The following is a 14,744-nucleotide window of genomic DNA, read 5'->3' as shown; positions in this document are numbered from 1 at the left end:
AATATACATCCACAACGGAACGCACATTGTGACCACCGTATCTATCGCGCCCACTGCCGAGAAAACCTTGGATTCGGCTCGAAGCAACGTACGCCGTGCATATGTTTGTGCGATCGCGAGCGTTGTTTACGTTTTCCATCCCCGTGCCGAAGAAGATGACGCATCCCGCATTCCCGCATACTTTCTCTCACCACGTACGTGTGTGTGTGTGTGTATGTTGATCCTCCATACATGCAATGTTGGTATGATGCGGGAGGCGGGGGGGGGGGGTTTATTATTTATCTGTGAACCATACCAAACCATCCCCACGCACACCGACCGGACGGGACCGAAGCCCGTCACGAGACCCATTCGAATCGAACCGTTTGCTCCACAAACACACACACACACACACACACACACACACACAGAGGCGTCGACTGGGTGCCCGCTACAGGTGGGTGAATTTACGCTTCACCACTACGCGCGACGATACGCGGGTACGGGTGATTTCCAGTCAATAACAATAAAGTGCGCGATACGGTGTGTTTACACATTTTCCAGTCTAATTTTAACCGCCGTTCCGTGCGGACGATGGATACGCGAGGCTGCCAGCAAGCACCCGGATCGGTTTATTGAACCTGCAATAGTTGCGCTGTGCTAAAGGGTCCACTCGAAACAACAATCAAGTATAGTAGTTTTGTGCGTACCTGTGTGTACTCACTCCATCCTCTGGATTGATGTATTGTGCTGTCCGTCGTGCGTATCGCTTAGTAATACCAACGCCTACTAGTAATGCAAACGCAGCTGTCAAGATGGCTTGTGAGTGTAGTGCGAAATGACAGCTTTCATGTTGGTGCGTGCCTGCGTGTGTAATAAAGTGTAAACAAATGATATAGGCGGCAAGGGAAAGTTTATAAAACTGGTGATATCTACAACTATTTCCATTAAAATAAAGAGAGCAATAATAGTGTGCGAGTGGCATCAAAAAAGCATCTCCTCTGGTGTTTTCCTCTACCGTTCATCTTACATCCGGCCAACATCAAAGTTCGCGAAAATTCGCCAAAAACAATTGACAAATGTCACCGATAACGGCACACCGAAAGACCGTAAAGATCGCCCATCTCCAACGGAAGCCCTTTACAACGCTCCAGACAATGTAGTTGTCGGAAGCGCACAGTCGTTGTACGCCGGTTTTGAAGGAAACAATTCTGTTCGGTGTAGCAATTAGCACCGAACGCAACGAATCTTCATCATCGATCTGCTGCCAACCAGGAAAGTCACACGGAACCCCGGAGAAGTTGTGCTTCAACAACCGTACGCCACCCTTATCAGTCGGTGTGGGACAGACGAAGTTTTGCAGTAAGTATCGGTAAAGCTTTGTTGATTTTTTGATACGGGCTAGTTTTTCAATTTTCTTATCAGTACCGCGTGCGTGTGTGTGTTTAGGGTGTCTCTTATCAAAACGGTACCACGGTAAGCAGCTAGCCGGCTGCTAGTGCGCCCGATATATTACAGGGAGCGGTTTGTCTCGCCCTTTTAACGCTCAGGTTCGCTAAGCTGGGAGCAATAAAATTTAATGAACCATAGCAATAAGCCTCCTTTCGGGACACGGCGGGGCACATTAAATTGAACCGATCGAACGGTCTTCGAACGGTTGTACAGCGGCTTGGATTGATTTTTTTATTTATTGCCCCTGCCTTAAGCCGGCCTCGCGTCGATATCCGGTAAGGGTATCAGGGAAACGATAGGCCGTGCAGTTGTGGCTTGAATCGGGGGTTTTGGAGTTTGTGTAAGGGTTACGGAAGGATCAAAAGGGGGGTCATTAGAAGCTTAGCAGAATTGGATTATCGAAATAATCGTTATTGCAGTGCGTTCTGACGTAGAAAATCACATGTAATAGCAAACAATTAATTAAAACATCATGGATATTCAACAACTACCGTGCGTCTCCACAGATCAGATGTACATACATGACTACTGTGTGAGTTTTTGTGGCCATTTTTGGCTAATTTATCTCTTATCGAAGCCAATCAAGCAAATCCTTCAAAATCACCAACTGATCTTGATAGTCTTTCATTGTCATGCCGTATGTGGAATATTCGGGAAACAACTATAGAACGATAAGAGAGATTAGACAAAAGTCGGCAGAGGGCTGGGTGTCATCTTTACAGAACGCACCGCTCACTTTGAACGAATTGGCTCAACTCTGTGCTTTTTCAAGAAGTTAAATCCCTCTCAACAACTGCGATTTGTTAATAGGACATTTTCACTCAGAGTCTCTTAGAAAACGTGATTCACAAAACGTCTGGAATGCCTATACATCAGGAAGAGGGCGTCTCAAATTGGACTCACCAGGCTCCGGTCATGTCATGAGAATGGTACCAAGCGTTCTAGCTCGTAAAATCATATCGGGCCAAGTTGAGTCGGAAAGATGGGATCGATACGTCTTCCAGAAAAGTCGGGATATCGGATTGGTATACGGCACCCAACGACCGTGAGCGGATCCTCTGCAACTAGCCTAGATCATATGTCAAGTAATCAAATCGGGATATCGAGGTGATAGTCATGGCCAACTGATTCAGTTCTTGGAAAGCGTATTGTCCTCTCAAGGAACACCAGTTAACAGAGTGATCTCGCCTGATCCTAAGATAGTTGCTCACTCTCTTTCTTGGCACAACATTCGAATAGTTCATCCCATAATTAGTAAGTGATAGTGAGCCCTAGCGGCCCGGTGGCCGATGCCCCAGCGGCGCCGGTCTTCACACGGCAGGACCGGGGTTCAAATCCCATCCTGACCGCCTCCCCGTACGTAAGGCTGACTACTTTACTACGGGTAAAACTAAGTCACAGAAAGCCAGAAATGGTAGGCCGAGACCTCTCGAGGTTGTAGTGCCAAAAGAAGTGAGCCCTAGCCCTAGATCTTGACGTGCCATTTTGGACATCCTTTGCTTTTTAGCCACAGTTCATTTAAATGAGATTTAGCTAGGCTGGTGCTGTAAAGGAAAAGCCATCCATCGCCATGTGTTGTATCTCCTGATTAAACTATCAAACAGAGTATACTTTCACGTTGTTTAAATAATTTATTCAACATTTTATCAACAACTTTCCCGCGCTCAGCTACATTTCACTTGCATTTCCACAAATCATAACTTGCACCACCCCCTTTCCCCCAGTAACACACACATCAAATGGAAAGAAAACACTTTTCATTCGACTTTTCCCTACCAAGAAACAATGTCCTACCAAGAAACTGGCATCCACTGTTCTGCTAAGACGTGCATCATTGCACCAGTGCATCGAAACGGCATCAGACGTTGTGAAAACTTAAGTTTCCAGCGCTCAGTGCTGGTGGTGGAAAGGTCGAAAACGACCAGTTCCCAGCCAACGACGGGAGTTGATGCAATGCAAGACGCTCTCGGCTAGGGAAAAACTGTTGCAGCCAGCAATGTTTCAGAATCGGATTCGAGCAGAAAGGAGATCCGTCTGCTGCTGACAACACTTAACCTTCCATTGTTCCGACTGTTACAACCGACTGACTGCCGCAGGAAGCAGTGCGAAACAATAAATGCACATAATTAAATAAATTAAACTTTGAGCAAAACCAGCAGAAGGATTGCAAAACCGGAAGCAAAGGAGGAAAAAAAAGTGCACAGCAATGTTCTGCACCGCAAAGAAAGGATCCTCAATACACATCAAACAGGACAGTGTGTGTGTGTGGCAATGTGTGAAGGAGAAAAAAAATCGGTACCATTCCTACAGACATCCGTTTCAGATGTGTTGCGTTCCATGGCTGTGCTTAATGCGCATTCGCCTTTCGTCACCAGAGTCACTTTCTTCTGCATGCAAGTGCATCGTCGGTATGCAACTTTCCATCCCATGTAATAGGCAAGAAAGAACAAAACAAAAAACGCTCTACAATGGGGACAGCGAAAGAACGGGGGCTCTTGTGGGTGAGAAAAATATTAGCAACTATTTAACTTCTTCCATTATGCTGCTGACATTTCTCGGCACTCGGGCCACTTCTGGATGTCCCACCCACCGCCATCATGCTGCATGCGGAAACTTTCTTAATATCAATTATTAATTACTTCTGCTCCATTCCAGCGTTTGTCGGCTGAAGTTGGCACCGTCGACGTTATTACAATGTGTAAACTTCATACTTCATCCGCTAGGTAAACGGCAAATAATGGAATGTGAGCCTTTGGTTTGGTGACTTTGGATGTTTGTGTTGTAAATTGCTCGATTTAGTGTTACTTTTTTGCCCTTGATTGTTTGTGGTGCCCCCCGCATTTCGTTTGTGCTTCGGCGACGTGGTTAAACTATTTCCATATAAATTGTGATCAATTTACGAATGGCGCGATTTTTGGACCATTCGTTTGATGGACAAAAAACCTTTTTTCACAAATAAAGATACTGTGGAGGAAGAATTGAGAGAGTAGTGAGAGAACTCAGAAAGAAATGGGGAAGAATCGAGCGATAAATTACAGGTAATCGAGGGAAAATCGATGGCGAAAGAATGAAAAATGAGAGAGACTCAAGAGAGAAATGAGAACGTATCGAGAAAAAATTGAGAGCGAAATGAGAGAGAATCGAAGGAAAATCAGGAGACAAATGAGAGCAAATTCCGAGAAACTTGAGAGATTCGAGAAAGAAATGAGAGAAAATAGAGGGAGAAATGAGAGAGAAACGAGAGAGAAATGAGGGAGAATCGAAAGAGAAATGACAAAGAATCTAGAGACAAATGAGAGGGTTCAAGAGATAATCTAAAGAGAAATGAGAGAGATTTTCTATCACGATTCTTTCTCATTTCTCTCTCATTTTATCTCTCATTTATCTCTTGATTCTCTCTCGTTTCTCTCTCGATTCTCTCTCTTTTCTTTCTCATTTCTCACTCGATTCTCTCTAATTTTTCGCTAGATTCTCACTCATTTCTCTCTTGAGTCAATCTCGAATCTCTCTCGATTATCTCTAATTTCTCTTTCCATTCCCTCTCATTTCTTTCTCATTTCTCTCTCAATTTTCGGTGATATCTTTTTGGAATCTCTCCTAATATTTCGCTTATTTTCTCACGATTCTCTCCCATTTCTCTTTCGATTCCCCATCTATTTGATTTTCTCTCATTTTACTCTTGTTTCTCTGTCGTTTCTCTATCGATTGGTATTTTGTTTTCTCTCGTTTTTCTCTCATTTTTCGCTTAACTTTTTCTCATTTCTCTCTCGATTGTCTCGCATTTTTCATGGAAACGGCAAAACGGTTTCTTTTTTCAAGTTGACAACTGGGAATCAAAGCAATACGAACCAGCCCAACAACTTAGTTTGATTGACAAATTCAATCTTCGTTATGCCAGTTTAAGATTCAGGATCCCAAATAACAGGTTCACCATTCAAATGAGAAATCGTCTTCAAAGAAATCAATCGGTCGATGACCCCCTATTGCACAAACAACAAACAACACAAATTATCAGTACACCAAAAAATGGATGCTTAATTTCTACTTACTTACCTATCAGGCGCTACAACCGCTTTGCGGTCTTGGTCTGCTGCAACAATCTTCGATACCGCTCACGGTTCAGCGCCGTCGTCTGCCAATCCGTTATCCCGGCCGTTCTGGCGGACGCATCAACGCCATCACTCCATCTCAATTTGGGCCTACCACGCCTCCTCTGTCCGTGTGGACGGACTAAAAGGACTTTACGGGCTGGGTCTTCCGGTGTCATTCTCATGACGTGACCAGCCAACCGGAGCCTGGCGAGTCTAATGCGCTGTACGATAGTGAGATCATCGTACAGCTCGTAGAGCTCGTCGTTGTAGAGGCTCCTCCATTGTCCTTCCACACATATGGGGCCAAAAATCCTTCTGAGCATCTTCCTCTCGAACGCGGCTGAGAGGGCTTCGTCAGTTTTGGACAGAGTCCATGTCTCAGAGGCGTATGTGAGTACTGGGACTATGTTCTGTACAGTCCCAGCTTCGTCCGTCGCGACAGGTATTTAGAGTGGAGAAGTTTCCTCAGGCTGTAGTATGACCGGTTGGCAGCCAGCACCCGTGCGCGTAACTCAACATCAATGTTGTTGTCGGTGCTGACTTTTGACCCCATGGGATAGGTTTTGACCCCAGATGCCCAATTTCACTCATTTCAAAAAGTTGAATAATGAACGCCTTGTCATGGGAACGGAAGTACTGCTTAATCCAACAAAAAACCAATAATCCAATGAACTAATTTAAACGATTCTACTAAGCCATTAGGAATTGGAATTGCTGCTACCATTCCGCACCATCATTCTATCCAAAAATGGCACCAGCAATATTGTTTCAACCTTTCGCCATCTAGGCGAAAAAGCACTGACCTTCATCGAGCAAAAAAACGAAGTGTGGATCATTTGGTTCGTTTTATTTTTACCCACACTCACACACAAAATACCATTTCCAGCTAAGACAGTTCGGAGTATAAATAGCAATACCATTCATCCTACACCAGCAGGATGTACAATCACTAATCTAACACAACCATCTAATGGTCGCTCTAACCTGCCCGTTCTGCTTGATCTTCTTGCTGGCAATGCTTGACCCATCCGGATTTAGCCATTTTTAGCTCATTCATACCGAGAACGCGACCACTAAATCTCGAAGCTTCCTTCCCCGGCCTACCGATAAGCCGCTTATCGCTAACGCTACAAGCGCTTTAGTACCCTCCCAGGGGCTTGAAGAACCAGCTTCAGAATCAGAGGCAATCAGAGTGTTGCCTCGACGTTGGATCCCAAAATGAAAAGAGCAACAGATTAGAAATCTTACAAAATTTCCACCATTTTGTAGCCGTTCGGTTCGGCGGTTGATGAGCGTGTTTTGGGGTGGGAGGAATATTCAAATTACGTACTGAAAGTGGCCATCAAAGCAGAATTCGTTTCGTGGACTTGAAATCAACTTGGGTTAGATTTTATTCCCTCGCGCTTCAGAACTCCAACAGAGCGCTTGTCCTTGGTGCCATAAAACTTTCTTTCTAACCAATGTTTACCTACTCTCACTCCGTGGCCAGAGCCGGATGCCATTTTGATCCGTCAGTTAAATTAGCTAATTCCAATCGGACCGAATTCACTGAACCACAACAATCGCCAGCCAAAAGCTTCTCGTTCTAACATATCTCGGCATCCAGAGCGTCCCGGTTTGCCATCATAACAGCAATGAATCAGTGAAAGTTTACTGCTCTCCTAAGCTTGATCCCCCTTCAAAAACGCTTCTAGTCTTACGCCTCTGTCCACTCACAGTCTACGGGTGGATGCCTTTCTTCTTAACCATCTCTACACAACCATAACCTTAAGCAGAACTTCTTCTGCCTCAAGCATTCGCTCGAGAGCGCTCAAGATGGATGCATTTTTACAGTTGCCCAAAATTTCGAACTACTACAAAACTACACACACACACACACACACCCTCCGCACAGAAGGCAAAACAGTTTTACATACTTGCGTCGTACGGACGGCAACGCAGGGCAACATTTCATCTCCAGCTGTTTCCCGTCAATTGAAACGTCGAAGTTGGCAAGATTTATGGGTATGCTTTGTGAGTTGTACGATAACTGAAAGTATGGAAAACTCCTGACGCAGGTTTCCCCTCTAAGCAAGGCACATATGAAAGGAATTGAGAAGACACGCACACACACACACACACACGGGGGTGAAAACGGACGCTAGGCAAAAACATCAAACGTTATGCGTTCCTTTGCGAAAGAAATATGCTGTTGTGTTGGGAATGAGGAATAGTTTAGGTTGCAATAAATTTCCCCCCTTAATGCTCCTGGTGGATATGGCGAGGGCAAGCGGAACTTGTGTGGGGGTGGGGGGAGGGGAGAACGAACCCGTTTTCTTATCGGTCGAAAGATTTGTTGAGTGTTTTATGAAGCTTTCGTTTGCTTTATTTCTCCATGGCTTGTATAGATGGGAGGAATCATATCTCAAGACCTATGCATGAACGATAGATCATGCTTTGTTTTCCTGAGGCATTCTGTGACACAGTTACTTCAGCCGAAATTAAGGGACTATTTATCTAAGGAATTCTAAGTATTAACTATCCAAGGATAACTGTCTCCATTCATCTACCTTAAAAATATGAAAGGTATGTGCATACTAGTGCTCGGATTCTCTGAAACCCTATGACTCCGAGAATAAAAAGGGATAGATTCGATTCGGCAAGATTTGTTAGTACCTCAAAGTATAAGTGCGACATCTTCAAATTGAACCATTATCCTACATTAAATCATCGTCCCTGTCTGTTTCTGATTGTCCAATTTTATTTTTCTTTATTCAAATGGAAAAACTTAGTCGTATTGATCAACTTTATGTTGTAACATACATAAAAATTTAATTTCATCGAAATTTTGTTGATAAAAAGTCTAGCTCAGTCTAATTGTTAGTATAATATTATGTAAAAAAATCTTATGTCACTGACCAAGGGAGGTGGGAAACGTAAATCAATTCTGTTCCATTCTGGCTAGAGGACGATCTAATGGTTGATGTGAAATTTTCTCCAACCGGGCCATACCCTGGTAATTAGGATTGTATACTCGACTTTGTAGTATAAACAAGTTATAAATAAAGTTAGTTTGATTGTGAACTAAATTAAGTAAAACACCAGGCGTCTCCATCACCAGGCGTCTCCATCACCAGGCGTCTCCATCACCAGGCGCCTCCATTAGACAAGTTTAGAAGATCGTTAAGCCAAGCAACAGTAGAAAAAGTTTACAATTCAAATGAGCAAAAATTGAAGAAAAGTGTTTACGACTCGAATTCAAATTTTGCTGTCTAATGTCGAACATTTTCTGTTTCTTCTTTATGCAAGCTCAGTAAACTCGGGAAAAGAGCTGCATTTCTCCAACCACGGCAGTATCAGATGCTCAACAGATTAGTCTGCAGCTGATCCAGCCAACGAGCTCGTAGTGCTCTTCTAAGCCTCATACCAAATGGATGAAGCGTTGACCACAAACACAGGATAACTGCTCTGCTAGCACGTGTTTTATTCTCCTTCTCTACACGCTTTACTCGCACAAGCCGTCAAAGATAGTCCTTAGCACCCGTTGCTTGATAGCTCAAGACTTGTGCCTATAGAGAACTGCTGGATCAGCGAGCGATGTATCGTGTCTTTTATGAGTTGATGGAGTTTTCTGGATGGTAAGAATTTGTGAAACCCTTAGTAGGAACGATTTGCCCGCGTTGGTTTTTTACATTGTTTTCCGAAGTTACGATCGTACGAAGGTAGCAGAACACCTCCACCACCTCGAGATAGCCACCATTAATTGATGCGGACTCTTTCACGGTCCGAGTCTGCAGCAAGCAGATACTTTGCTCCTCACCACATTGATCCTCAATCCAATCCTGTGGGTCTCACATTTTGGTCGGATTTACGCCTCTTGCAACGACGCAGATGTCCGTAGTTCTTGGTAGTAGTTTTATAAAACTGGGCATTTAATCCGGGTTTCCGGGTAAGTCAAGAAAACCAGAAAAGGCAAGCCACAAACCATATGAAGGCTGTAGAACAACAGAAGGATAAGAGCTTGTCATTTTATATAAAACCATTAGACATCCTACCTGGATGACACTGTAAATTTTAAATATTGCTCTAAGCTCACGCTCTGTTCTAAAAGGAAAGATTAAAGGAAGAGTTCTAAGTACAAGAAATAGTAAAGCTATACAACAAAATACAAAACTCCTATTTCTCCACGAACACCATCTAGCTTGGCTCAAGCTAAAATGGATGAAAAGTTTAACTTCATTAATTATTAACGCTATCACCAACATAAAGAAACGGTTAAACATAGAGTAAAACTTGGCGAAGCGTTCTCCTTTTTGTGCCTTCACAGAATATCCATTGTTTGCTCCGATAGAATACTGCTTAAGATGTTTCCGAAAGAAATTGCTACTTAAAATCGTCATTTTTAAATTATCCTCACCCGGCACGGCACAGCGGAAGGAATGTACTCGGAAAATCCCACCACTTTATACTTAAGCGTTCAGTGCACCTGCACCCGAATACTTGCTTCTACTTTAAATTTATGCTCGGCTGCCACCCTCGCCGAGTTCTGAGTAGACTTGAATGGGAAAATGGAAACAGCTAGCAACGCCACGAAGTAAGGAGATAATGTGCACGAAAGTAGTTCCGCGCGCTCTTTATCATTTGTCTCTCCGGCGAGGGCCTGGGAAGCTGTCTCTGGGCCCATCGTCTCTTCGAAATGTAGGATGCCAACGTGCTATCCACTGTCTTAGTCCTCGCTTTTCCACGCGACTGACCCTGTGGGACCTGAGAGCCGGTGCGAAGGAACCGAGGGCGAAGGACGCAGGCAAAATCCTGTGTCCAACGCGCGAAAAGCTTGCGAATCGCATATAAATAATGATTTGCCGGTAGAAGACCGACCGACCGGTGGATCGGAAGCGGGTGGACCGGTGGCACAGCAAACAAGTGTTTGATTTATGGACCAACAGTCCAACTAGTTCAAGTGCAAGCAAAATAACCCCTTCTCAAGCTCCCAGTATTGCGTACTGTACTGATTTCTTCTTTTCACTCTGTCTTGTTTTCATCCTGGTCGGTTCCGGAATCCGGATGCAAAGAAGGATGCGCAACATAACGCCCAACAACACTTCCTTCTATTCCAGTTTCTTGCTGGAGTTCAGAGCAGGCGGAATACATACCTGCCAGAACCGGAAAATGTCGTTTCAAATGAATTTACTCGCATTATTTGAATGAGAAATAATGGTACTTAGAGAGCTGTTGGATTACTGGGCACCTTCCGTCGCTTCTGCGAACGGGACGGGAAAAACGTCTTGCGGGAATGATTTCCTTGGAGTGCACAGACTTCCTTGAAGTCGGTCGTTTTGAAATGTTTTTTCTCTCTTTTCTCTTAGCCCTCTCTCTCTCTCTTAGCCCTCTCTCTCTTAGCCCTCTCTCTCTTTCTTATTCCGTTTTTCTGGACTCGTTTCGAAATCTGGACACGTTCTTCCCAGCCTTTCATAATGTTTATCTCTCTGTGTATTTTTCTGCATATATGTAGCAGAATATGCGGTTCAGAAAATAAGAATTTTGTTTACACATCTAATTAACGAGTTTAATTAGCGAGTATATTTGTTTACATAGTAGCTTACTGGATAGTCTTAAATACGGAAGATGTAGGCGATTTTCTTGATTCTCAATCGATCCATAGGTTGAGAGAGAGAAAGATATATATAGTTGTCTGAAATACTAAAGTGGACCTGAGCAAACAGAATCGTGAATCTACCCTGATGAGACAGATATTCTCTTATAGAAGACTCTTTGCTCAGAATATGACGAAGAGAAAAAGAACGAACCAAAAAACTTTAGGAGAAGGATTGTAGGAAATATTCGGAAGAGAATTGGAAAACCAATCAGGTGAGAAGCATTTTTAAAAGACGGAAAACATCGAAGTAGAGGATCGGTTGAACAGTTATCCCTAAAGAGTTCGGTCGACTGTTTGTTCATACTTTTGACTTTTCTGAGCTTCAGGTATCATGAACGGATCCCTGTCGAAGGAGCGTTGTCGAAGCGACCTTTTCAAAAGGCCTTTGTCGAAGGGACCTTATCAAAACAACCTTGTGGAAGAAGCATTGTTGAAGGGGCCTTGTCGAAGGGATCTTATCGAAGGGGCCTTGTCGAAGGAGCATCATTGGAAGGGCCTTGTCGAATTAGCCTTGTCCACGGGGCGTTGTTTTATGGACCCTGATGAAGCAGCGGTGTAGAAAGGACCTTGTCGAGGAGGCCTTGTTGAAGAGGATTAGTCGAAGAAGCCTCGTCGCATTGCTGAGAGATCCTTGTCGAAAAGGGATCGTCCAAAGGGCCTGGTGGAAAAGGATTTGTCGAAGAGGTCTGGTCAAAGGGGCCTTGTCAAAGGATCTTTGTCTATAGGAGTTTCGCGTAGAAGCATCATCGCAAGGACCTTGTCGAAAGGGCCTTCTCTGATTAGTCTTGTCGACGGAGCCTTATCCTCGGGGCCTTGTCGCCCTATCGAAGGAACGATGTTAATGCGACTTTGTCCAAGGAGCCCAATCGAAGACGACTCATCTAGAGCTACCATAGTTCTAAGAAGACCAGAGACATCCTCCTGGCTATCATGATTATGAAAATGTCTCGCGACCAAAGCAGTAGACAGAAGTCTATCCCTATGCAGGATAGACTATCCTGCACTATAGAGCACTATCGACTAGGTCTATCCCTATCCTATTTTGAAAGAAGTTCAAAATTCAGTTCAAACTTCTCCTCATTTGCACCAGAAATCAGCATTTCCTATCACCAGACTCAGGCAATCCAATTAGCCGGTCCGGGTACTCAGTGCCATTCGGAAGACCCATCGTTCGTTAAATTCTTTTACATACCTTCCATAACATCACCATCGATTTGTCATAATACCCGTTAAGTGGTTTAATCAGTGCATAAACCCTCCTGAGCGACAGCTTTCTTCTAGAGACTTTTCCTCGGACGTGCGCATCCGCCCAGGCAGAATCTGTTTACGCTAACCAGCGTACGATGATTGAGTGAAAAATGTTTCATTCGCATATATTGATTACTCATCCGGGGGTGCGAGAAGTTGCGAGAAAAAAACCAACCCAATCACACATTACACCCCATTTCGAACAAACATTCCTGAGGTTCCTAGTGTTCCTCTCTTGTTCGAAGAAAGTACAGTCACTGACAGATTTTCTGTACCACGTTCTTTTCCGTATCGTCGGATTTCGGTAACCGAAACCATTATTTTCTCACACTTTCTTTCTCATCTTCTTAGCGTTGGCAGCGGACCATCGCGCAACGAGCCACCCGGATCCGGAAGGGAAGAATTCCCACGCTGAAAGATGTATGGCCTGCGAATGGAAACGTTTCATCGTGCGGTGCGGTCATGAATTGGATGCCCACGTACGCCAAACTGCATCCCGGTGCAGTGTTTTTTGTGCTTACGCTCTGCTGCCTGCAACGTTCGCTCGCCGTTGATAGCCGACCGTCGACCGATGCTGAAAGTAGGTGATGGAAAATCAATCAATTGGACGCGCTTCCACTAACTCGGTTTTGTTTGGGTTTCGTTTCCTTTTCCACCACACAGTACCGAAATTGCAACAATGTTCTACCGGCACGGATACCCGTCTGCGGTGTGGCATCAAGGAGCATCACGCTGATCACATGAATTCTTCCGATGTGCAGTGGTACTTTAAGGTTTGTTACTTGCTCGTTTACTCGTTGCCATCCGTCTACAGTTTTTTGTTTTGTTTTTTGGACCTCGCCGTCAGCCATGTGGTGGTGGCTTTCAGCACGTGACCTGCAGTAATCGGGCCCTCCTGAACGCGCTCGACTGGCAGCCAGTTGATTGCGATAATAAACCGTGCCGGGTAACGTTGACGATACAGAACGTTTCGGAGGCGGATGCCGGGCTTTACCGGTGCACGATACATCCCTACCGGACGGACAACCAGACCCAGCTAGACATACAGCTCGTGCGTACCTTTGAGCTAGTGGTGACAAGTAGGTTTTCGGAAGCCATTCGTGCGATCGTTTTCAACTAATGGCTGCCAACCGCTCCTTTTGCAGAATGGCCACTGGACGAATCGATACCGGCACCGGAGCTGTTGGACAATCTGCCCGCCAATACGACCGCCATCGTTGACACGCAAATTGTGCTCCAGTGCCGAGTGCACAGCAAGGTGCAACCCACCATCAAGTGGTTCCGGCGCATCAACAAACCGCTCGGGGAGCACAACTTCAATCAGAACAAATCGATCCGCTATTTGGAAAATTCGTACGAGCTGCTGCCGTCCGCCGGCGAGAAGCTCCTGTCGTACGACGTCTATCTGAGCAAGCTGATCCTGTACAATGCGTCCGAGCGCGACATCGGCATCTACGTGTGCGTCGGCATTAATTATGTCGGTGTCAGCATGGCCGATGCGTACGTCAATCTGGTCCATCCCAACGGGACGCCCGTCGAGGAAGCGGGCGGTGGATATGTGAGCCTTATGGTACTATTTCTGATACCGATTGCGTTGGCCCTAGTGCCGCTGCTCGGGTGGGTTGTGCTGAATGTGCTGCGGGCAAAGCAACACGCGGACGAAAAGTCACTGGTTCAGCTTCAGCCGGCTACTAGCGTTTATGGACCGGAGTTGCAACGGAATCGGGGAAGAACATTTGGTGGTACAGAACGAACAGACCATCTGTACGAGAAGGTTGATGTGGTGTGAATGTAAATAATTGCTTTTAATTATTTAATTGATTTTAAGCAGCCATGTAAGATACTTACATTTGCTTCGTTATGGTAGGAAAATATGTTGGATATATTGCGAGCAGAAAAATAAATAAAAAACTGTTGGATTTCATACGAATTCATACCATCTCTTTTAGGGTTTTCTGGCAGCACTGCCATTACATTGCGTTTGACGTTTCGAATGTCATTTTGCGGTATGTGTTGTTCTGTCGCGCCAAAACTCTCCATAGAAAAGGTACAATAAAAGGCAGTTCCGATTGTACGCATAAACCAGCAGAGTGTTTTTCGTCAGAGCTTTTTCCGAAATTACAACAGGTTATGGGCCCAGTATTTGCCCAGCAGAGTGAAGAACGAAAAGTAAAGTTTTGCTGGAATAGAAAGGACAGTTCCCATGATGGGCCAGGACGGCATTAATTTCGACAAGTTGGACGGGCGGTCTAACTTCTCGACATGGGAGAAGAAAATGGCTGCATTTTTACGTACAAGAGATTTGTACAAGTGCGTTCTTCCAGCACCACAGACGGAAA

At 44.8% G+C, this 14,744-nt stretch overlaps 1 protein-coding gene across 1 annotated transcript; it reads left to right on the top strand.

Annotated features, from left to right (window-relative positions):
* The first annotated feature begins 443 nt into the window (after positions 1-443).
* On the top strand, positions 444-14,321 carry LOC118506360 (fibroblast growth factor receptor-like 1). The gene is made up of 5 exons (XM_036043374.1): positions 444-1,341; positions 12,757-12,985; positions 13,069-13,178; positions 13,253-13,484; positions 13,551-14,321. Exons 2-5 carry the CDS (start codon positions 12,868-12,870, stop codon positions 14,192-14,194), a joined length of 1,104 nt encoding a protein of 367 aa, XP_035899267.1. The 5' UTR covers positions 444-1,341; positions 12,757-12,867; the 3' UTR covers positions 14,195-14,321.
* Positions 14,322-14,744: the final 423 nt, after the last annotated feature.

The sequence above is a fragment of the Anopheles stephensi genome, chromosome 2 (assembly GCF_013141755.1).
Source record: "Anopheles stephensi strain Indian chromosome 2, UCI_ANSTEP_V1.0, whole genome shotgun sequence".
Lineage (NCBI taxonomy): Eukaryota > Metazoa > Arthropoda > Insecta > Diptera > Culicidae > Anopheles > Anopheles stephensi.
Note: the sequence above shows the minus strand (reverse complement) of the source record. Positions and strands in the feature narration are given on the sequence as shown.

Bases quoted from the DNA above. Each gene is read 5' to 3' on its own strand.
- LOC118506360 (XM_036043374.1), top strand. From the start codon at position 12,868: ATGAATTGGATGCCCACGTACGCCAAACTGCATCCCGGTGCAGTGTTT. The intron at 13,179-13,252 runs GTTTGTTACTTG...CCTCGCCGTCAG, and splicing joins ATGTGCAGTGGTACTTTAAG to CCATGTGGTGGTGGCTTTCA. The intron at 13,485-13,550 runs GTAGGTTTTCGG...CTCCTTTTGCAG, and splicing joins CTTTGAGCTAGTGGTGACAA to AATGGCCACTGGACGAATCG.